We start from the raw sequence: 24,990 nt of genomic DNA on the forward strand, positions 1-24,990 counted from the left end.
ACATCAAGGAAATGTAAATCAAAGCTGTAGGAGATTCCACTGAACACACATTTGCATGGCTATAATAAAAATAACAAGTGTTGACAAAGATGTGGAGGAACTGAAACCCTCATTTGCTGCTCGTGGGGATATAAAATGGTGCAGCCACTTTGGAAACCAATCTGCCAGTTCCTCTAAACATGAACATAGAGCTAGCATATGATGGAGCAATTCTACTCCTCGGTATATACCCGACAGGAATTAAACAAATGGGCACACAAAAATTTGCAAATAAATGTTCGTAGCAGCACTATTTTTTTTTTTAAGAGATAGAAAGCAGATCAGTGGTTGCCTAGGGCTAAGTGGAGAAAGGAGTGAGAGTAAGAAGTAGTGCTAATGAGTACAGGGTTTCTTTATGGGGTGATGGATATGTTCTAAATTTAGATCATCATGATGGTTGCACAACTCTATGAATATACTAAAAAGCATTGCATTGTATGCTTTAAATGGGCAAATTTTATGGTATGTAAACTGTATATTAATAATTTTTTTAAGTCACAGGAAAAAAATCTCAGTATTGTTTAAATTGGATTATCCAGGAGATAATATTTTTATATATTTCTTATAAACGATCTATTGTTCTTCCATATAAATATATTTCCATTCCAGTTTTCTTTTTCATTTTTTTCTCTCTCTTCTACCAAAGCCCAGGTTTAGTACTTGGTTCTTGGGAGGAAGAAAAAAATAAGTAAAAACAAAGGATCAATTTTATAAATCTTTCACTATTGCCTAAAAAATCACCTTTTCTAGACTGTGATAAACTTCCTCACCTAGTGGAAACGATGCCTGATGTTCCTTCACATTCAGTCCCCAGCGTGAAAGCTGTTCTGTCTTCCCACTGCCTCCTTCTTAAAGCAGAATGACGTGAGGGGGAGAGTAGGGCTTGAGAGTGAGACAAACCTGAGTTCATTGGTGCTTCAGCTTCCTATAAGTTATGTGACTCAGGGCAAACTAGATAACTTCTCAAGTATGTTTGTTCCTATTTCCTCCAGATTTTAGTCAATTCAGAGATGATGTATGTCAAGTGCCTGGTATTTGGTAGCTCCTTGGTAGATGCTTTTTATATATTGACCATGATCCAGCCTTCTAGAAGAGGGCATGGATCTTATAACTTACATCCATGTTAGTTCTGGAGCATGTGAAAGGCCCTCACTCCACCCTCCCTCCCTCAAAAACAAATATCTCCCCTACCCTCAATCTTGTGGCCGAAGCCCGAAATTCCACTATTACAGGCTCCTTACATCAATTCAAAATATTTGATCACTGTGTAAATAAAAATGCATATGAGTAAAAATATTTTAAACAGTTATATTCCATGTCTATACCAATGTAAGTGAATTTTTCTTCATTTTCTTATTAAAACAAAAGAGCCTTTTGTGGTATGGCAGGAAAGACACTGGGTGCCTGAAATTGAGCTGGAGAGGATGCTGCTTGCTTGGGGTGGTAGCCCCTAGCATGCATGTAGAGTAGGTCTGTGTTTCTGCAGGGGTTAGTGAAAAAAAAAAGATTTTTTTTAATCTCCTCCCCTCCCCTCTCCTATCCCTTCCTCCTTCCTTGAAGAGTGAATTTGTGTTGAGATGCCATTTTCTGGTTCTGGTAATTTGTTCAATTTCCCCACAGCAATCACAGGAGATGAGTTTCAGGGCTGGGTCAGTAGCCTGCTCATCACTCCTACCCCTCTTTATGGATAGTCCTGGGCGAAAGGAACAATGAACAAGAGATGTAGAAAAGCCTCTTTTCTCTTCTCCTCAGGATAATCCAGCTGTAATTCCTCAGGAGGGGCAGCTTTGGGCCATTTTAAACCAAGGCTATTATTGCTCAAGGCTCTACGAGTCTGAGTGTCCCAGCAGAGGCATTACTGGGGGGATTTGCTAAAACCTGTTTATCTGAAAACACTGACAACAAAATCCTCACCAACCAAAGATCCTGTAAATCGTCTCACTCTCAATTTACGAAATATTCTCATTAAGCATATTTTGTTTTCGCGCTACACAAATAAGGCACCCAATTACTAGAATACAAGTAGTCTGAACACGTGTGAAAAAGAAAGATTCGTGTTCACATGTTCCAAGGTCACCTTCACAGCTTCACAATGATGCTTTGATGTCACTGCTTGAAAGACCTTGACTCAAATTTGAATCGTTTGCTAGAAATGTTTTGAGTTTGGTCACTTAAACCCAATGCAGACTGTTCTTAAAGGGAAAAAAAAAGTTGTTTACAAATATTGATTTCGTTAATTTGTACCCTTAATTATGATCAGGTTCACAGACAGTATTTAAAGGCACAGACTGCAGTATACGATTTTGATTCCATTTCCAGTAAATCTACTGAAAATAACTTAATAAACACTAGGCAGTTACTTTTAACTACTTTTGTTATATATTGTTTCTTTCATTTTGGTGCTTAGGAATATTTAGATGAAGTTTAAAAAATATTTAGCAGCAGAATTCTGTTGAGGGTTCATTCTCACTGAAACACAAGCATGCTGATTTTATGGTTTCAAGATTTCTCCTGTTTACAGTAACCAAGATATAAATGCAACATAAGTGTCCATGAACACATGAATGGATAAAGATGTGGTATACATATACAATGGAATTTTGTTCAGACATAAAAGGGAACAAAATCTTGCCATCTGTGACAACATAGATGGACCTACAGTGTATTGTACTAAATGAAATAAAACAAACAGAAAACATTAATACTGTATGATTTCACTTATATGTGGAATCTAAAAAACAAACATAGCAAAACAGAAACAGACTCATAGATACAGAGAACAAATAGGTGGTTGCCAGAGAGGAGGAGAGTAAGGAGGTGGGAAAAAATAAGATGGCGTGGATGAAGAGGTACAAACTTCCAGTTATAAAATAAATAAATCACAGGGATGTAATGTACAGCATAGGGGTTATAATCAGTAATATTGCAATAACTTCAGATAGTGACAGATGGTTACTAGATTTACTGTGGTGATCAGTTCATAAAACATACAAATGTCAAATCACTGTTATGTACCTGAAACTAATATAATATTGTATGTCTACTATACTTCAGTAAAAAGAAAAAAGAGAAAAGAAGAATTGCACATGTAGACTAAATGCAAGCCCAGGTGACTTCCCAAACAACAGTAATTTCAACTGTGGTATTTTACGTTTGGCTTTCCATTAAGCCAAATTTTTGTCTGTTTGCTTATTTTTGAATATAGTTTCTAATAGAGAGGATGCTTCCTTTACTTCAGACTAGGTAGGGATTTTTGTCAATTCTTGAACTTCTGTGTCAATGGAGGGGCGGCCATTTGAGTAAATTAAAAATCCTTTCTACTTGTCTTACTATTGATTGTAAAGGGTTTTTTAGTGCATTTTTAAAAAATTTTTATTTCTCTTAGGATTCATTTTAAGCAGTGCTTCTCTAACTTTTATTTGCACGTGAATCACTTGGGGATCTTATTAAAATGCAGATTTTGATTCAGTAGGTCTTAGATGGGGCCTTGGATTCAGCATGTTTAACAGGCTTCCAGGTGATGCTGATGTGGCTGGTCCAAGGACCACATTTTAATCAGCAAGTGTTTACCATATTCAGTTTCCTTGTGCATATTAACATCACGCAGTGGGGGAAGGAGGAGGACCAGAATGGAAGCATGTTGGTATCGCCCCAGGGCAACCCCTCAGAGATGGAAGGGAAATTGGTGGTGATACCAAACTTCAGATTGAATTTTTCTTCCATTACCTGAAAAATTCCTGTGAGAAAATTGAAGGTTTGACTTAATGCTTTGTCAGTGATTACCAGTTACAAATTTCCTTTAAGGTGGAACAAGGGTTTAGACACTTAACAAAACAATCTGAGCTCCTCAGTCTAAAGATTTTTTTTAAGTATTTTTTCAGTTACCTTGACCCCACAAAATTGAACAATTCATTTTTAGCCACTCACTTTTATCAGATCTTTTCAAAACATTCAATATAGTTTTTGTAGAAATAACATTTTTGCACACTCATATTAATATATCTATGTCTATATATATATTTGAAAAATTAGTATAAGTGGTACAAGCTGGTTTAAAAACACAGTTGACATAATGGATATATATATATATATATATATATATATTCAGCATAGTTTTCATCGACGTAACCTTGCAGTTTTGCAATATATTCCACATATGCATGCATACTATGTATCTATATGCCTATGCCTATATGCTTATCTATACATTACAATAAGTAAAATGAGCATCAATTTGGGAACAAACACAACTGACATGATAAATATAACATGGGCATAATAAAGAGTAACTCATTAATGACAGTCATCAAGTTTGCCTTGTGCCTGTAATGATATGCTTTCCAAAAACATTGGAGAATATGAAATAGTGTTTAAGTGGTGCTTGGGTAGAAATCTAGTATTAAAAAACAAAACAAGGAGATGAGAGAGAATGGAGGGACTGTTTTAAACGGGGTTCTCATGAAGAGCTTCTCTGAGTTAGTATGTATAAGTTGAAATCTGAGTGAAGAGAATCAATCAGCCAGTCAGATGGTTGGGGGAAGAGTAGGGTAAGAGCTCGGGAAACTGCCAAGTACAAAGTTCAGAGACGAAAGTGAGTTTGGGAAACTCAGGAAAATGAAGCTAGGCTTGAAGGAGCTGTAGCAGTAAGTTGGGGGGCAGCAGTAGGATGTAAGATTGCTGTAGGGAAGATCTCCCATAGTTAGGGCTTTATGGGACGTGGTAAGGATTTGGAATTTTATTTCTAAGTGCAATGTAAGCCATGAGAGGTTTTAAACAAGGAGTGACATGATCTGATTAAGGGTTTTTGTTTTTGTTTTTGTTTTTTTGGTTTGTTTTTGTTTTTTAAATCATTGTGGCTGCTGTGTGGAAATTACCTAGTGGATCATCTTTCAAAAATTAGTTAATAACAGATAAAGAAATTAAAGATCTCTTATTCTACCACATATACTATACATATGCCCATTCTAAAACTGTTAATATTTAATATTTATGTGTGATATATATTTCTCATTATATATACATCAAATATATATATATATATATATATTTGAATTTAAAAAGATGTTGCTATTTTGGCTTAATATTTATTAAAAATAAAAACGATTTGTGGGAGAAATGGAGTCATTGGATTAGTGTTCCAGGCATTCCTGTTCTCAGTATACCTCATGAAAAATTATAAATAAAAATGTGCCGAATCTTTTTTTGATTGTTTTTTATCTGGGTCTTTGGTTGGTTGATTTTGCAAATATACTTGCTGAACCAGTTGTTCAACCATTTTTCTAGTCCGCATTTGTCAAGTTAGACACTAAACATTTCAATTAGTACTAATAGCTGTGTTTACATACAGAGTAAAAGCAGGAGTTGTAAACTCAAATTATTACAAGGACGGGCAAGTAACTGTGTGAATCAAGCCTAGTATAAGATCCAGGGGGAGGCTGGACTTGTCGACAAAGAGTCTCGAGAATACATGTTCACCTGAATGCATTCAAATTCAAAATTTTGAGAACTTTGGGCTGGTCGAACGAAACATATCTGCAGGCTCAGTTGGCCCAGAGGCCACAGATTTGAGGTCCCTTGTCCAAGGAAATTTAAAGCTTCTGTAGGACAAAACTTTGACAAAATTGATGGTGGTGGGGTGGCCAGAGGTATATGATTCTAGAGATTTCAACACTAATTTCTCTGCTTCTTAAAACCGAGGAGGAACTTTTTCTCTGATTGATGATCAATACGCATGCATGATGCAATCATATTAGATGCGGGTTTGCCCAAAGACGGAATACTTTCCATTCATAGGAAGTGGTTGTGTTTATCCTCACAGAGCCAGGTTCGTGTCTGCAGTGTTTTTAGTACCTATTTATGTTGCTATGTTATTTAGCATGTGAACAAGGGTGACATTTGGGATATAGAATATGCTTTTGTGAAGGTTAATGAGCCAAGCAAGCCCCCGACAGACCTTTCCATCACATTAATTCAAATATAGGCTTATGTTTTGAATAGCATTAAAGTGAACCTTTAAGATAAAAGAAATTGGGAACTGAGTTACTGCCGATGTATCTTTTTCTGGGGAATGTCCAGGAATAAATATGTAAGCAGACTCCTAAATAGGTAGAAGTTGCTTCCTATTCACTCCAGGCAGCAAGGTGAGGCAGGAGAGCAATCAAAGGCTGGCAGGTACATTGAAGTGGCCTGCAGACTTTTGCAGGAGAATTATTGAAGAATATTAGTCATGTAATAAGACAGATTTTGATTCAAACAGGCTACTAAATTGACAAAATAATTTGGGGGAAACTGCTGGTTTCCTTTCCTGATGCCCAAGAAATTCTCCATATTACTTTTGTCAGAAACAGCAAATAAGTAATCAAGCAGATAAGATTTTTTTTAAATGACCAACCTTTGTGATACGTATAAGATTTGATTTCAAATGTCTGCAAATTTTATATATACTGAATCATACAAAGTCAATTATGGTTGAGAATGTTGTATAGTTTATTCTAACTCCTTGGTAATTAGTTACCTAACCTTGGGACCTAAATCCACTACTGGTTATAGAGAGTTGTCATTAACTAGAACATTTCAGTTCTTTTTTTCTAGGTAAATACTTTGTTATTTTTATGTACAGTATTTTTAATAAGCACTCGGTTTGTTATTTTTGACAATGCTACCCCATTCTTTTGATACAATAAATGCCCTTTACTGGCATAAGCTTGATACTGTGGTACAGAAGTATCAAGAAGAAACATGCCTGTTAATATCTGATGAGAAAGGTAATTTGTAATATGAATATTTGTGAAGCTGAATTTTCAACTAAGGGGGGTAAAACTTTCGTTTTAAGGTGCATAGAAGCAAATGAAAATATTAAAAGATATGGTTCAGTTATGATCTGAAATTACATATATATGAAATATATGAGCATATTAAATACCAGTATAATATTCATACTATTAATAATTTTAATGTTAACATTAACTATATTTATTATTTTAAATATATTCATTTCCTTAAAATGAATTAGGTCTTGACTATAGAGCTTTCTTGACAAAATACTGATGAGAAAAGCAAGCTCCAACCAGAAAGCCATCTGGAGGTTAGCTGGCAGTAGAAAGCATTGAGAGGCTGACATATTCTTTTGTGAGAAGACTGTGAGATGTAACTGATAATTCAGTTTTCTCTGTCACAGTAGGTGGTTGCACATAATTATCCTTAGACTTCATCAGACCTAAGAAAATGGCCTGACACACCATAGGAAATTAGGTTCTGTGTGCTCAGCTAATGTCCCACCACAGCATGGAGAAGCAAGAAGCTTTGCAAGCTGTGATTATGTTAAGGTTCTTCTTTAAAAATAAAAATGCTTTCTACTTTTATCATTCTGTTAAGTATAGTTGAAAAGTCATCCACGATCTCCCGTGGATTACCCTGCCTTCACTTGAGATTCATGTTGGCCTATATCTTATCAAATGCTCCCAGACCTAGTAGTCTTGGGACCTCAGCAAAGATTAAAACATATCTTGTTATTAATCAGTAATGTAAGAGGGGAAGGGCTCTGAGCAAGCACTGATTAAAGCTAAGCATTTCTTATTTCCAAAAACACATGCACTGCCCAAGAGGAATAAATCCTGAAGTTTAGGCATCCACAAATCAGTGTTTCATCCCACTATCTTCAACTACTGTTACAAGTTTGTGATTTCACTTGAAGTCTGTCCACATTTGGGAAAATGCAGAATGCCAGGGTTGTAACCAATTATGTAGTAAAACACATGACTGATAGTAGCAGACATGTATTTCTTGTATCCTTATCAAATGAAATGAGGCTCTATACTCTGTATCAGTCCTGGGACAGACAGGCCATGCGTGAATTGGAAATGAGGAGAGAACTTATTAAGTTTACCACAGTAAAGGAGATTGCTTGTATTATCTATTTCTAATTTATTTTCTAATGCAAATAGTTGTTATAGCTCATTTGTTCTGTGTGGAATTTAAATCCTTTGTGGGAAAATTTATGTGCTCTTAATGGAATTTTTTTTTCCCCACTAAGACTCTGATAGACTGTTTTGTCCTTCCTTCTCACCTGTGATTTTTGCTATAATGAATATAGAAATGAGTAAGACAGCCCATGTTCACAGCTCCTGGTCTATTTAAACTGGGAGCTAGGGGTAAAAGTAAGAGTGCATTGCAGTATAACAAGTGCTGTCAGTACTGAAGATACTGTCCCTATAAGGTGTTCTGGGACAGAGAAGAGTTCTCTTGTGGGGGGGGGGGGGGTAATAAACAAAAGGAAGCCTCACATCTGAGGATCCAAGATGTTGCTACTGATATGAATCATAGAAACACATGGTTGGTATACATAATATATAACCACTTTAACTGTGAAACTATATAGATGATGAATCTAAAAAACGTATTTCTATCCATTCCTGTAATTTCTTTAGTTTTGCCTTTTCATTTAAAAGAAAAAAGTATCCAAGCCCCATAGATCTGTCATTTTTGAATAACACATCCATTAAAAACAAACATCAGATACTAAACTCAGCCTTTTTACATTCCTTTTATTTAGTCTGCATTAAACAATGCAGAAATTTTACTACAACAAAGAATATAACATTGAATGGTTTTCAGTTAGAGCCTTTCAGTGAAAGCTTTCGGATAAAGCAACTACAATTTCAAAGTAATCAAGCCAACTCTTGAATTAGTATTAACCAGAACTATTATCCATGTAAAGGAGTTATCCCTTCCAGTAAGGGAAAACATGGGGAAATTAACAATATGAACAATAAAACAGGAGTAAAATAGGTAGTAGGAAACATCGCAGGGAGGAAAATGTTGTAAAGAGTATCCATTTAAAACATAGAAACCTTGCAAGGGGAAAATAATTGTTTCTAAGTCTCAGCTCTCTCCTTGTGTTAATTTTTTCCTCTGTAACTAGAAATTGGTTTTTCTTCTCCAGAGTAAGATCACCTGGTTACTTGGGTGTTTATACTTCTGTTAATTACTACTTGTTCTGTCATATGAAGTTTTGTCACCTCATTCTCAAAGCTTAGAGATAAATTAGTTTGTAGCTCTAAAGAAACTGATAAGCCTCACCTTCCTACTGATTTTTAAATGTCTCATGAGTATGTACATTAGGACGTGGCTTTATTATGTGTAAAAAGAAAGTGGGTAATAACCAACTGAGCAGACTTTAGACAAGAATATCTCTACCTACCTCAGCCTCAATTATTCTAAGATGGTGACAGATAACTAGATTTTGAAATAAGAAAACTAAAAGGCATTTTAAATGTTGCCAAGACTAAGAGTTTCAAAATCCTGGTTGACCAGATGGATACCATCTGCGTATGAAAGATGGTTACCAGGAAACTGAGAGCTTTACTGCATGAAGCCCTCCACTATTTATGAAGGGCCCAATGCTGTGTATAATTCATCCAGATCAACCATTCTCTAGATACTGGTTTTTGGAAAGGATGTGAGAAAATTACTCAGATTCAGACTTGGGCTTAACAACTACTGAGAAATAGGAAGGTACTGAGATATACAGTCTCATCAGATTTAAGTAACCAAGCTGATAATAGAACTGTTCTAGCAAAATCATTACACTCAGGGCCAGGCCACAGTATTGCTTGAAGGGTGGGGAATAAATGAACATCACATCAGATGCATTCCTTGACTTTTCAGGTAGCACAGCTTCAGAAGAAACAATTCCAATACAAGTTGAGACTTATCTGGTTAGCTTGAACATTTTGAAGTAATTCCCAAACTCCAAAACAATGCTTAACCTAATACAGCATTCTGTTGCCCCTGAAATAGGATTTTGTTTTAAATGGCTTACTCAAAAAATATATAATTTTGAGGTAAACTTCTTTATTTTCTTATGTAACCAAACATCTTAAACTATCTTAGTAAGTTACCAGTTAAACAGATCATCTTTTAGTCTTTTATGTGCAGTTTTCACATTGTTTTACTCAATATTTTAAAAATGTAGTTAATACACTGTAGACACTTTTACTAATACTGCATATTCTTTGTAATCTTATTTGGTACAATATAATCATGTTGAGTTACTTTTGTATATTTACAGTGAATTAAACTGAATAGACCCACTCCCTCCTCCCCCAACCCCGCAATTAAAAGAAGGAAAAAAAAAAAAAGAAAAAGAAAAAGACAACACGCAATGAGATTAGGTTCTGGGAGAAAGTTAACCCTAATCGTTCAAGTGTGGAGATGCAGAAGTCAGCTTTTGGCACCTCTCCATTCTCTATGCTACCCTTCTGGGACTACTGACAAATATTTTCTAAAACCTTTCAGGAAGCTCCAGTAGATTTCTGGATCTGTTCCTTTAAAATCAAGATACTCTGCCTTTGCTCAGGAGGCAACATGGCAATCTGATCTGCAGTCAGTTGAAGAACCTGCATGATCAAAGCTGCCTTTTCTTGATCCTGTGGAGTTACTTGATTCTGCCCAGGACTAAAACTGCTAGGCTGGCCTCCACCTTGCTTGCCTGCCCCCTGCATGCCTGCCCCCTGCATGCCCGCTCCCTGCATGCCTGTCCCTTGCATGCCTGCTCCTTGTATACCTGCGCCCTGCATGCCAGCACCTTGTATACCTGCCCCCTGCATGCCAGCTCCTTGAATACCTGCCCCCTGCATGCCAGCTCCTTGAATACCTGCCCCCTGCATGCCACCTCCTTGAATACCTGCCCCCTGCATGCCAGCTCCAGGATTACCCACCCCTGAAATGCTTGGGACCTGTCTGGGTCCCTGAGGACCACCTGCCCCCATATTAATGGGCCCAGGACCCTGGATTCCCCCGGTCATAGGGCCTCTGGAACTGGGGCCAGGGCCCCTGATCTCCATTCCTCTTGCATCTATGCCTCTCGCTTCCATCCCTCTGGTTTCCATTGCGCAGGTCTCCATTCCTCTTCTCTCCATCACTCGTGTCTCTAGGACCTCAGTTTCCATGGCTCGAGTCTCCATCCCTCGAGAATCTCTACCACCTCTACCATCCATAGGCAGACCCCTTTGATCTATCATGGGTCCTCTGGGCTCTCCAATGAGCAGTCTGGGATCTGTAAGTGGCCCTCCCCTCATCTCATGTGAGGAAGGGCCACGACTGTCATGGCCAGAGGCATGGTGCATTGGAGGACCCTGATGAGGTGGGCCAAGATAGCCTCTGGGCTCTACTTCTCCAGTGACTGAAAGCAAAGTCCCTCCACGCGGGTCATTTGGTGCATCTCCTAACAGTCCTCGAGGAGGCAGGCCACCAGCAGTCATGGGTCCACGAGGTATAGGAGCTCTAGGATCCGATATCTGCACCTGTCCCCGCTCTAATGGCACCGGACCAACCCCTGGCATTCCAACTTGGGGTTGCATTGCTCCTCCAGGAGTTAAGGAACCAGGACCAGGTCCAGGAACTGCAGCTGGAATTGGCCCCGGGGCTGGAATTCCACCCTGGATAGGGGTCTGCATCAGCGGAGGGATGTCTTTCACAGGTCTTCTAGCCAAATGCTGAGGCTGAGGGGCCGGAGGATTCTGCTGGTTCAGTAGAACATTAGGTCCCGGGCAGAGCCCAGGGCCAGGACCAGGACCAGAGACAGACTGAGATTTGCCTGGGATGAGAGGTGTTACATGTATTTTGCGATGGAGAATTTTCAGAGCAATCTCTGGATCCATGATTCTCATCACTACTTGTGCCTGCAGCAGCGCATAAGCCAGTTGTGGGTTCTGAAGTAACATATTTCGAGCTTCCTGGTGACTGTTTTGGACACAGAGCTTCATCTGCTTCATCAGCTCAAACATCTGCTCCGGGGGGAGACTAGCGACCGCTCTGGTAATTGACTCAGGGGCATCTTCTGGATCGATGGGGTCCCCATAGGGTGAGTCAATGATGGGCGCTGCAGGCCCGAGGCTCTTTAACTCCTCCTTGTTCTTTTCACTGGCAGCATTGTCCACCCGAAGCGCTCTCCCGCTGAACTCCCGCCCATTAAGGTTCCGCATGGCACTAAGCGCGGTCTCCTGGTCTTGGTACTCGCAGAAGCCATAACCCTTAGGTTTTCCCGTCTCTCTATCGTATACCAGCCGGAAACTCACAACAGAACCAACCTCCGAGAAAATGTCCTTTAACTGCTCCTCAGTTGCCTCATACGGAATGTTCCCCACGAACACGGAACGCAGTGATCGATCCATTGCCGGGTCTCTCACCGCCAAACTCGACATGATTCCGGCTGTGCACACAGCGGAGAGCGGGTTCTTCCAAGAGTCGTCCTCTTGCGACCCACACTTCCGCCGAGCAACGGAAGCGACTTTCACAATCCGGGCGGAAACCTCATGACTCTGCTTGAATCGTTCCGCAAGTCCGCGGAATCTGCACCACTATGTTCCACTGATTAAATTAACGAATGCTTTCTGCCCCTGATCCTCCTTCATTCAGACGTGTGATTACTTTCTTATCTCTTACTCTGCGTACTTTCTACGGCGCGCCACCTCCCCCGCCAGGAACAACTTGGTGCGGCTCGACCACAGTAAAGATGGTCGCGTAGACTTCACCGTGGTAACAGGGAGCGGCCACCCCCACCTCCCCGTGACGTCAAGGGCGGTTTTGCTTCCGTTTGTCCGGCGGGAAACCGCTAACCGAAAGCAACTACGGTGGCGTGTTCTTTCTTTCTGATACAAGTACTTCCACATAGCAGTTTCTCCTTACTATAGTGTATTTAAAGTATATTTAAAATCACAGTCCTTACACTGAGAGAAAAGGGTAATCGTTTCAAAGCAGATTTGGGATTTGCTCCTTAAAACATAAAAGGAATAACTCCATTTTAGAAGTGCATTTTTGGAAAGTAACTGCCGAGAAGTAACGAACGCTTTTTCCCCTCTCGATCCCCGCCCCCATCTCGTAGCTTCAGGCAACCGCTGTCAATAGGTTTCTGCTCCTTACAAGTTTTCTTTTATGCACGTACTCAGAAATCGAGCTATTGATAATAATGCTTTTTTTCTTAATTATATTAACCGATATCATTACTAATAGTAATGATAATAATTGCATTTTATGCTAAAGGATATAATTTAAATTTATTTAACCATTCTTGGAGGCATTTAGATTAGTTCTGATTATTATAAACTGATGCAATGATTTCACATGGGGAAAACAAACTAGTTGTTTCTATTCTGCTAGTTTTGCTGGCCAAAGTTGAAACATGTGGAGTTTGTTTTTTGCCCCATTTAACAATAGAATTGAAGCTTGCCGAGGGCTAGGTGATTTGCTAAGTAGGCAGTAACTGGCAAAGCCTCAGTTCTTACCCAGGTTGGTCAGTCACAGCTCCAGAGCAGCTCTGCCCCACATGGTAGCCACTAGCGACTTGTAGCTATGGGGTACTTGAAATGTGGCTAGTGTGACTGCGAAATTGAGCTTTTAATTTCATTGCTTTTATTAATTGAAATATAAAAACTGATAATCACTCCAGCTATTGGAAAACTTTTTTTAAGCATATTTGAAACAACTTGGATATAGAATGATAAATTTTATTAAATCTAAATTTAAAATATTCTCGGTTAAAATTTAGCTTTCTAATTGAGATGTACTATTCTTGTAAAATACATGCAAGATTTTGAAGACTTAAGTATAAAAATGCAAAAATATCTCATTGATTACATGTCAAAGAGATACTGTTGTCCATGAGAGGTTCTTGTCTTGTGGCAGAAAGAATTCAGAAACAAGGAGGTCAAAAAAGCAAAGCAAGGATTTATTAAGGGATAGATAGTACACTCTCAAGGAGAGAGCGGGCCGACCTGCCCTGAGTTTCCTTGACAAGCTCATTATATGGGTGTAAAAATGAATGGGCAGAATAGGAGGGGTTTGGGGTCATCTTTCCTGATCTTCATCCCAGCTCCACCTTCCCAGGTGGGGAGGAGGGATTTGTTTGTCCTTATTTAGTCTTTTTTTTTTTTTTTAATTGAGGTATAGTCAGTTTACAATGTTTTGTCAATTTCTGGTATACAGCACAATTCTTCAGTCATACTTGAATACACATATATTCATTTTCATAGTCTTTTTCACCGTAAGATACTATAAGATACTGAATATATTTCCCTGTGATATACAGTATAAATTTGTTTATCTATTTTATATGTACCAGTCAGTATCTGCAAATCTCAAACTCCCAGTTTATCCCTTCCCACCCCCTCCCTCTGGCAACCACAAGTCTGTATTCTATGTCTGTGAGTCTGTTTCTGTTTTATATATAAGTTCATTTGTCTTTCTTATTTAGTCTTGATTGGGAAGTTGGATGATGTCATAATGATCAAAAGGTTACATTCAGTTGGTGGGAATTCTTGTCTTGTCCCACCCTTCTGCCTCCAGGACACTTGTCAACCCAGAAGGTATGATTTCTGGGTTGACATGGAGGATCCTGGTTTTCTTGGTTGATCCAAGGACCCCCGTTGTTCACAAGATGTATGGTTTTCTGCCATTTGGCCCATGTCCCCCTTTCTCTGCTCATATATAGCTACCTGCCTGCTCTAACAATACTTTTAATATGTGGGATTAAACAAAATATATTTTGACATTAATAGCACTCATTTTATTTTACTTTTTTTAATGTGGTTCCTCAGAAACATAAAAATTATATATATAAATTACATGTGTCTATGGACTGCATTGCTTCAGAGCCTAAGTCTTAAATTTTAAGCAGAGAATCATTTTATTCTACATATGCCTTTTTGAGGGGATGAAACCTTAAGTTTCATCAAAACATTGTGTTATGTGTCCGGGTATCATAGTTCAATGAATAGATCTGAAATTAGTGTGAAGGTTTAGCTACAGATCCCACAAAGCACCCATGTACCTTCAACTGTTTTAGTAGTTCTTTAAAACAGGCTTGGACATAGCTATTCATTCAAGATATATGATAACTCATGTCTGCAAATGATAAAGTATATTACTTGCTAGTAATATTTTTTCCTGATTCTTTTACTTGAGGTAGGGCAGGGATGGAGGGGTGTTAAGGATGGTATTATTTCAGAAAACTAAAAAACAAGTTCATTTGGTTCATTTGTCTCTTTTTCATACCATCTCTTTACTGAGAAAGCCGTGACGTTTTAACACACATTCTATCAAGGACAGCTTAGACATCAATTACATATGTATTTGTGTGTGTACTAAATGTAGTGATCATGTGGATGATAACAGGCTATTAGAATAAATTATAAAGTTCATAAAAATTTGTGCAGTTTATCTGACAGTGAGAGTTTCTTTAGTGCTACTGCTGACTTTAGCATATATGAGAACCACTTGGACCTGTGGCTGGTTAAGTCACCACCTCCCCTCCCCTGACTTAGTTCTGACTTAGTATTTCTGGAGTAGGATTGGAGGCTTTGCATTTTTAACAAGTTCTCAGGTGGTGCTGATGCTGCTGGTCTGGGGACCCCACTTTAGGAATCATTGATCTAAAGAAAGGAACTTGAAGTATTTGTTTGTTTGTTTGTTTTCATTTGTATCAGGCCAAACTAAATTTAGTACTCCGTTAAAAGGTGTAAGATATGGGTGGTCTTTAAAAAAATTCTATTACTATTTTAATGTTGATCTAGTATAGCTAGTGCATGCTGGTCCTACAAGCAAGATACCCTGGGCTCAAAGGATGGGTGAACAGGGTGGCTGCGGAGCTCTGGGAACAAACAAGAAGGGATAGGCCATTACTGTGAAAGTGTGCTTTTTGTCACAGGCCTCGTGTGTTCTCTTTAGTCCCCTTATTCCAAACTAGGAGAATGTTTTGATATAGCCCCCTTCAGAGAGGACTGGTGTGACCGAGCACATAGCTTGATGCCCAGGACACATAAATTAATATTTATTGTTAACTGGGTGGCCCAGAATTACCAAGAGTTCTTAGGAGCCTGTACATTTCCTGGTGCCAACACATAATTTTCATAGCTCTACCTTGGAAGAACTTCCATTTTATCCTGCTTTCTTTGTTCCCATATGTTTAAACTTTAGGCTTTTATTGCATGGCATGCGATCTGAAGACAAATGTACATGGCATCTTTCATGTTCAGACGTCAATTCATTCAATAAATCAAAATAACAACTATATTGAGTGATTTTTAAACAAACACATCAGGGCCTATGGCCAAATGAGGAGCATTCTTCAAACTAATCAACTTCAGAAACTATAAGTTTAATCTGTTGAGGCTTCCAGTGTTCAAAATTATTTTTAAACTCTTGCCCTGAAATTGTTTTAGGGCTCCATTTATAAGTCATACTAGAAAGTCAGTGCCTTAACTCAAAGGTATACCTCGTTTTCAACCAAGAACAGAGTCATGCAACTGAATCACCTAACTTTCTGACAAGACTTGCCAAAAAATATTATTTAACTATTTCCAAATATCAAAACCTCACATCAGAATATAAAGACTCTATTGACTTTGAGGGTTTTAAGAAAGATTCACCATGGATTAATTAGACAAATTCCAAAGACAAGTGCTAAAAATATTTTTAGCTATGAGAGACATTTTTGAAAGAAAGATATGGGACCTTCAAGGAATAGATCAAACATACTCCTCCACAAAGTTCTCCCTAACCTTCCTCCTCCTTTCTCTAGGTTGGAATTAAGTTCATTTTCCTCTGAATGTAAAGCATCCCTTATCTTTCTGATGATAGTAACTCTTTTACCTTTTAGCAGAATTGTAATTTTCTTTATAGTACATCATTCAAAGAAAGAAGTAGATTCCACTTTGTCAATTAACAAAGTGTCTTATATTTATTCCTTTATCACGTAAATATTTATCCTAAGCAGTGGCAGTGTAGCAGTGAAAATGATAGACACTCCAGTAGAACAAACACTCGAGGTGTGGTCCCTGGACCAGTAGCATGAGCATCATCTGGAAACATTTGAGATGCGGTATTTCGGGTCCTACCTCAAACCTACTACATCAGAAACTCGTGTGTGTGTTGGGGGTGGGGGTGTATACATACAGAAATTTGTGTTTTAAAAAGCTCTCCAGGTGATTCTGTGATTTTGGCTAATATTTGAGAAGACTGAAATAAAGGGAGGCAACGATAGATAAATAGATAGATAGACACATACATACATACACACTTTGTCTTCTTCACCACTGGATCCTCAGCACCTAGGATAGAGCTTAGCATAAGAGGGTGCTTATTATATGTTGAGTAAATGATGGGCAGTGATCTTAGAGTTACCTAATCCACAAACTCTTTATTTTACATAAGACGAAATTTGTAGCATTAAATAGCATGTTCCAAATCAGAATGGGGACCTGCTTCCAGGACCCTTGTCATTTTATTTTAGGTCAGTGATAATTCTTCCAGGTTATTATTGGGTAAAATAGTTATGTAAATAAAGTATGTAGAGCTGGAAGAGAGTGATAAGGTCTAGATTGTCAAGGAAGACTTCCTGATGGAGCTGGGATTTTAAGGGATGGGTTATAATCTGGTATGTGTAAACAGAAGGAGAAGAGTCCAGGAGCTTAGAATGGCCAAAACATGACATTGGAACCTGATGTTTTTGATGCCTTCAGAGGAGACCAATAGCGAGTTGGGGAGTACTGTGACAGAAGATTGTCTTTTGGGACCAATTACAAAAGATCTTGAAAATCAGATTCATAAATCTGAACTTGGTTTAAGAGTCAGTAGGCTTTCTTCCATCTTTCTGAATTGTGAACATAGAATAGTAATGGCAGACGTTTAAGAATACCAGTCTTATCTAGTCCTTCTTCTTGATATCTTTTGCACTTGGACCGCCCATTTTAATACTTGGACTAGAATATGGATGTGATACCCATTGTCTTCTATCTTGTGTCAGAGGCACCGACATTCCTGGATCACCACTTCATCATAGAACCCACATCTGTTTTCTGTTCTTCTTGTTATGTCCAGTGCCTTTTATATTCTAAGCACTCAGGAAATATGTTTAAGATAATTACAAGGTTATCTTATAGTAGCAGTTTACATATGTTAACCAAATGAACATTTAATACTCTCAATGTACAAAATACTTTTCTTTAGGTTCCCACATCTGGTCTTGACAACAGTCATGATAGGAACATGTGATTTTATCCTTATTTTAAAGATGCAGAAACTTAGAGAACTGTTACCTAGGACTTGACTAACAATGAACTCACTCAAAATACAGTTATTATTCATCATAGCTACCTCTGAGCTCTTAACTGGAAGGGAGGCCCTCTGATAAATGTCTTATAAAATGCAACATTTAATTTAATCCTTTTCAACAATCCTTCTGAGATAAGGAGTCATAATGTCTGAATTTATAGCTAAGGAAGCAGAGGCACAGAGAAGCGAACGAGTGTGCCCACGTTGACTGGCAGGATTTGAATACACATCATTTGACTCAAAGGACTCAAGTTCTTAAATTATTCCATTAAATGAGTTTCCCAAGGATACATAGCTAATAAGTGGCAAAGCCACAGCCTGAAACCAGGTCTCTTGATTTTAAACATCTTATTTCACGGTGATCACAGGTTGCTGAGGCTTGGACACAGGCTCCCTTGGCCTTTTTCCTGATTATCTTGTGAGTGTAACTGACTGCAATTCTGACATCACAATCAGTGCTGTGGCAACAGATGGACTATAAGGAATAAAGACTGAAGCAATTGAGAAAATGTTTCCTTTTTAATTTGCATGGCTTTCGTTAACATCACATAAGGATTTTTTTTTTTAAAAAAACATCCAATTCGATAGGTAATGAATGTGTTCTCCATAAAAATGAAAGAGCCCCAAATTTCTCCGACCTAAAATAAGGTTGGTATGTGACATTTTCCCCAAATTTTACAGTATATTTAATATGAAACAGCATACAGAGGGATAAATGGTAAATGTCACTTACTTTTTTCTTTTTCAGTTGAGGTATAGCTGATGTACAGTGTTGTATTAGTTTCAGGTGTACAGCACAGTGATTCAGTCAGAAATTCCCTTTACCTTATACATGGGGTGAATAGCTTTTATTGGCAAGAGGAAGAGTACGTGAAATTGGGACTGTGGGAAAATGCCAATTCCAGGACTGAAGGCTGGACAAAACAAAACTTCTTCCCTGGGTGGGACTATGTAGTCCAGCCACATTTTTTATAAATGAACAAAACAAAGTCCAGGGAAGACAAGGGACTCAACCAGGGTCAGATGCCTGGATACTGGCCTCGCTTGCCGTGGGATCTAGATCTTCAGACTTTCTTGCGAGGAATGCATTACCTGTTTGTTTTTATCATTTCTTCTGTATGGTAATCATCAATCTACGTTTGCTACATAGAATTAATAGCTGTAGGAGGTGAAGAAACTTAAGTGCAAAGAGACCCAAATTTTCATCAAATGCTATTTATTTTTAAGTGTTTATCTTAATTTTTTTTAATTGAGGTAAAATTGATATCTTTATTTTTATCTTTGAAGGGGTTGGATAGGGTGAACTAAGGGCCTGTCATCAGACTATATTATCTGAAAAATTATACAGAGACAACTTTGGATGACCTTGCCATTTTAATCTGTGGTAGATTTGCAGTTGAATATGGGTAATTTTTAGGCTCCATTCCACAGGACACTTCAGTGAGAATCATATTGATCATTTTTGGTACTCACTGGGCTCTTATATTAATACACTCTTTCAGTATTTAGTTGGCTGAAATTCCACTTGGTCATTTTTATTAAAAGGGCCTACCTGAACTTTGGCTGCGGAGGATCCAGGCTTACACAACCCCATCTTGGTCTGGTGCAGCAGATACCTATTGGAGCTGACAGTCAGGCTCAGGGTGTCGTTAGGGCTGCTGCTTTCAAGCACACACCAGCAGACAGGCCTTTTATTCAAACACAGGAAAGCATAACTAATTGGACAAGAAGCAGAGCTCCCTATCCCCGCTTCAGGCTGTCACCTGAAAGAACAGAGGAAGGAAGTGTTCTCATAAACTGTGGAAAAGTACAAGCCCTGAAATCGGGTCCTGAATAAAGGCATCCTGTGTAAGATGAACAATGTGTGACCAGAACCATCCAACACCCAACTTCAGAAAAATATCTGAACTGGCGTTCACTTCAGAAGTCAGGCTGGTATCTCCCTTCTGAGGCTCAGTGGGCCTGCAGAACGAGTCTATATTTATACCAAGTGACAGGAAAGAGGCCCTTCTGAAATATTTGATTGGGGGTTCAGATCGTTAAAAACAGCAGCAAAAATCAGAATGGCAGAATGTATTTTGGATTTATTATCCCATTTGAACAATCCTTCAAACACATTACTACAGAATGTCAGTTCAGATTTGCCATCAAACAATTGGATTCCCCAGAGTCAGAAATCAGATAAAAATGTAAAATCCAACCTTTGTAGGAATGTGGCAACTAGTGCTTCTTGGCACAAGTACAGAAACCAACTCCAGCCACAGTAAGCAAAAGCAAGGAGTGTCATTTTAACGCTACACTGCTCTCTCTCAAAATCCGCAAGCGATGTATTTGCTTGGACTGCTGTAACAAAATACCACAGATGGGTGTCTTAAACAACCAAGTTTTATTTTCGCACAATTCTGGATACTGGAAGTCTGAGATTGAGACACGGTCCTGTTTACTTTCTCCTGAGGCCTCTCTCCTTGACTTGAAGATAACCACTTTCTAGCTGTATCTTTACACGGCCTTTCCTTCGCGAGTGCAAATCCCTGGTGTCTCTTCCACTTCTTATAAAGACAGCAGTCATATCAGATTAGGGCCCCACCCCCTTACATTTCATTTAACTTTAATTACCTCTTTAAAGGCCCTGTCTCCAAATAAGTCACGTTGGAGGTTAAGCCTTCAACAGCAAATTCACCATACGAACTTGTGTGTTGAGGGAGGGGTGCACAATTTCGTCCATAACATGCAGCAATGCAGTCTTCTTCAGGGAAAGAAAGAATGGGCTATTTTAACGCATTCAGGATGCTCTGTTTCCATACTTGTCTTCTCTCTCCTCTGCTTGAAGAACCAGATCTGTCTGATTCTCTCCTCAGTCCATTGCCATTTAAGGAGATCTTCTACAGTTTTGGACTTCCTTGCTACAGAGTTGCCCAGAGAGAATGATACATTTCTCTGGGTACCAATTCCAGCTTCCTGGGAGAGAGACGTGTAGCTCTACTCTGATGTCCATCCATGATTCAATATAGTATGGGAAAGGGATTGGGACCGGGGTGATGGTGAGACTTTTAACAACTCTGTGTACGGGCCCAGCACTAAGCTGGAGTGGGAGGGACCCTACAGACCTCCGCAGTGCCAGGAGTTAACCTCCTTTACCTGCTGGGCCATGGAGAGGTTCAGGACAACGTGCATCCCACTGGAGAGAGTTTTTCCACATTTCTCTTAAGTCACTCCCTCTGTCTCTGCAAAAATAAAATGCTAGTTCCCAAAATGAGTAACTTTCATAGAAAATTTTAAATGATGATTTATGGATAAAAAAATGGTCTGGTATAAAACAGGAAAGAAATGATTGGGCATCCATTCACGATCTTCAGAAAGCTCACACTTCTATACAATGTATGATTTTCTTCAGGATGAATAGAGTATGCATTTTAAAATATCAAACTCTCCCATCCTTCATATAAATGTATTGATCATTCTCTTCCTGGCAATCGTAAAGAGTAACATTTCTTCTTTATCATCTTCATCACCATCATTTGACATTTACCTTGAAATAACTGCACACACTTTCCCATGCAGCAGTACAAATGAGAGCCGCTCCTCTCGCTGACCTCCAGGTGTTTGCCAGCTCCCTCCTAGCTCTGCAGAACAAAGCCTGTGCCTGCAGGAAAACAGGCAAGTGCCAGTGACCTTTCCTCTGGAGCCTAGTCTTTTGTTAGATCTGAAAATGGAATTGTGTGTGTTAGCCCACGGCCCCTGAGGGGTCTGGGAAAGAGAAGCTGTTGCCTGCAGAGAGAAGAAAGAAAAGGCAGAAGGTTCCCCGGCAGTTTAGTGGTCTGGAGTCTGCCGCCAAGGTCCCTAGATGGAGTAATTGTTACAGGCATTCATTCTCACCTGCAGGACTTCTACACAGAGGCCAGGTTCCAAGAAATCCTCCTAAGAACAGGTGTCCGCAGATGGGATGGAGGAGGTGGGGAAAAATACGCATCTCCGACAGGAAGGAGACCTACCTCATGCAGTTCAGATGGGCCATGGCCTGAGAACTCTTTATTAATTATTTAGGATATTATTACTCATTATTCAGGTCAAATTGACTGAGGACCTGTTTCGTAAATACTTCCGGAGCACATGCTGTGGGGAAGGCAAGGCAAGGAGTTTGACACTGTGGGGCTTTAAATGTGAACTGAAGTGTGACTCCTGCTTTGGTAGAAGTTTTCACTAGAAAGTTTTATTAGCTTTTCTCTGGAACTTTTCCTGAAAATTTACAGCATTCGGATTTAGATTTGTGGCTGAAGAACAGCTGTGCCTGCCAGGAGTTTCCGTTCTGTCAGACAAGATAGAGAATACAGGATGCGAGCAGACAGTTCCCAAATGCATTTTTGATTTGTTTGATTTCCTGAGAGGTATATAGAAAGTGAAAATATAACTACTGTTAACCCATTGACCCTCTTGCTGAGGTAGGAGATAGAAAGGAATTGTTTTCTTTATTGTGAAGAAAAGGCCTTGAGGGGAAGGTACAGCTCAGTGGTAGAGTGTGTGCTTAGCATGCCTGAGGTCCTGGGTTCAATCCTCAGTACCTCCATCAGAAATAAAAAAGAAAATGAGGCTGTAGAGGTCTGCAATAGGCAGCAGTTCCAGCTGACTAAAACTAAAAAAAAGAAAGAAGAAGAAGAAGTAGAAAGAAAGGAACTCTTATTTCTCTTTACCATGCTAGGTCCTCTCTCTCTTTATATATACGCACACACACACACACACACATACTTATATATATTTATACTGATATATAATCTAATTATTTGTTATCACTGATTGCACATGACCTGAAGCAAGTATAACTGACAGCCCCTCATTTTCCTCTCTATCTAGACGCTAGGGGTGTGGCCAAGGCTGTTTCTTGCTAGGCCATGGATTCAATGAGCAGTTTATTATCTTCTCACGAGTTCTTAAACTCTAACCTTAAAACAAAGCATGACTTCTTGACACCAGTATTTAAGTACAAGGTGAATACAATATAACCATTAAATTGAGTATTGCAACTAAATTCAAATGGTAATGGTGCAAATACGAGTTTACCTTTAACCTTGACCACGAGTCCATGCTCACAAGTGAAGAATCGTAACTTACTAACCAGGGGCAATAGTGTCAAGCCTCTGTTGATGCCTGGCTAGATTGGCTTGTTTTGGTGGGGCTCAGTAATTATGGCATTTGAGGATTTTGCTTCCTAAGAGGATCTTTCTTATTCACATACTTTCTCTCCAGTTGAAAAAACAGAAGTCTCTCTCCTGTTTCAGTAGCTGCTGTCCACTATATCCATTCCTTTCTAACCTCCCTCCTTCACTCAAAGTGTAAGTGTCTGTTTCCTCTTGTCTGGGTAGAAAAGCATCCTTGGCTGCTGGAAAGAACAGCACCATGGGAAGCAGAATGAAGTCCCCGTGCCCTTGACTTCCCCTTTGTGGTTCCAAGGCAGTTCTGATTGCTTACCTCAAAGTGTAGCATTTTTTGTCTTCTTCCTTGAGAAGATATCAGCACTTCTTCGTGTGGGAGGTGGCTGTCAGCAGTTGTGGGTGGCTGAGTGAGAAAGCAGATGAAACGGGTTGTTGGAAAAGTTAAATTGGGGGAAGAGTGTTTGAGTGGGGAGTGAAGATAGAAGTAAACATGTTAGTAAATAGATCCAGGATGGCAAGGATCACGGGAAACCATGGCAGCAAGAGTTTTCTCCTGTTTTCTCGTTTTTCTCTCTAAATAGTCTTTCCATTTCCAGCTGTGTATTAAAATTACCGCCAAGTGCTAATGCTTACTCACAATATTATTTGGCAAACTAAGGGTTTAATATACAGCAGGATCATTATACAACTCCAGGTGTCTTTTTATAAATGTAGACTCAAAAACACTATTTAATATTCATCCCTACAATCTAAAAGAGAGCCGTGTGAATCTAAACTGTTCTTATGACAATTACGACGCCATGCACTGTGTGGTGTGCTTTTTACATAATTGCTCATTCAACCCCCACAATAACCTGATGAGTGTTTTTGATGGATGTGGAAACTGAGGCAGAGTTAGTTATCCAGACAGTTCTCTGAATGGGCTCGATGATTTGCCCAGGATTTTACAGCAAGTGAGAGATAGATACGACTCCAGGCAGTCCGACTACAAGAAATAGTTTGTTCCTGAAAGTTCTAACTTATTTTTTGTGCACTTGGAATAAAATGTTGTAGTCCCTCAAAGGAAATATTCTGTTAATTTCACCACCAGCCAAATTTTCTAACTTTTCTTGCCCTGTCAGCTGCCTGTCAGTTTGGTGAAGAAATGTGGCATAAAACTGACAGGAAGAGACTGAAATCTATAGCCACCTGACAGAATATTGAAAAACATTCACAAAGGCTTATTTTGTCATTTACTGTAAAGCACTAAGACCGGCTGCCAGTGGCCCAGGTGATTTAATAGACACCATTCAGCTAATATATTATTTTGCTGAGAAAATTCATTGTGCTGAATTGTTTTCTAATCGTTCGTGGCTGCTTACTTAGAAAAACAGAGTGCCCAGAAACTCTTAAATTATTTCGCAGAGGGGAAAAGTAAAACTGACATGGCTATTAATTTAAGCTGTTGCACACTGAAACTGTCACATTGAAGAAAGAAATATATGTGGAGGAAGATAGATGTGAGTCTTTGCTAAACAGAAACACTTAAAATGGCACTTTTCGTGTATGGAAGTTCAAAAGCTTTATTTATCAATAGGATATTAAAATAGATTGAATATTTTCTAGCTTTAAAACTAGGATGATGAATATGAAAGTGTTTTGCAGACTCTAAAACATTCTGCATACCTCAGGCACATATAGGTTTATGCAATGCAAA

At 39.0% G+C, this 24,990-nt stretch overlaps 2 protein-coding genes across 4 annotated transcripts in view; one reads left to right on the plus strand and one right to left on the minus strand.

Moving 5' to 3' along the window:
* PRKG1 (protein kinase cGMP-dependent 1) overlaps nt 1-24,990 on the plus strand; it is a 1,107,715-nt gene that overhangs the window by 623,909 nt on the left and 458,816 nt on the right. The window lies entirely within an intron of this gene.
* Nucleotides 8,566-12,329, minus strand: CSTF2T (cleavage stimulation factor subunit 2 tau variant). Its single transcript, XM_010971273.3, has one exon. It carries the CDS (start codon nt 12,240-12,242, stop codon nt 10,332-10,334), a length of 1,911 nt encoding a protein of 636 aa, XP_010969575.2. The 5' UTR covers nt 12,243-12,329; the 3' UTR covers nt 8,566-10,331.

This window comes from Camelus bactrianus, chromosome 11 (assembly GCF_048773025.1).
Source record: "Camelus bactrianus isolate YW-2024 breed Bactrian camel chromosome 11, ASM4877302v1, whole genome shotgun sequence".
NCBI classification, from domain to species: Eukaryota; Metazoa; Chordata; class Mammalia; order Artiodactyla; family Camelidae; genus Camelus; species Camelus bactrianus.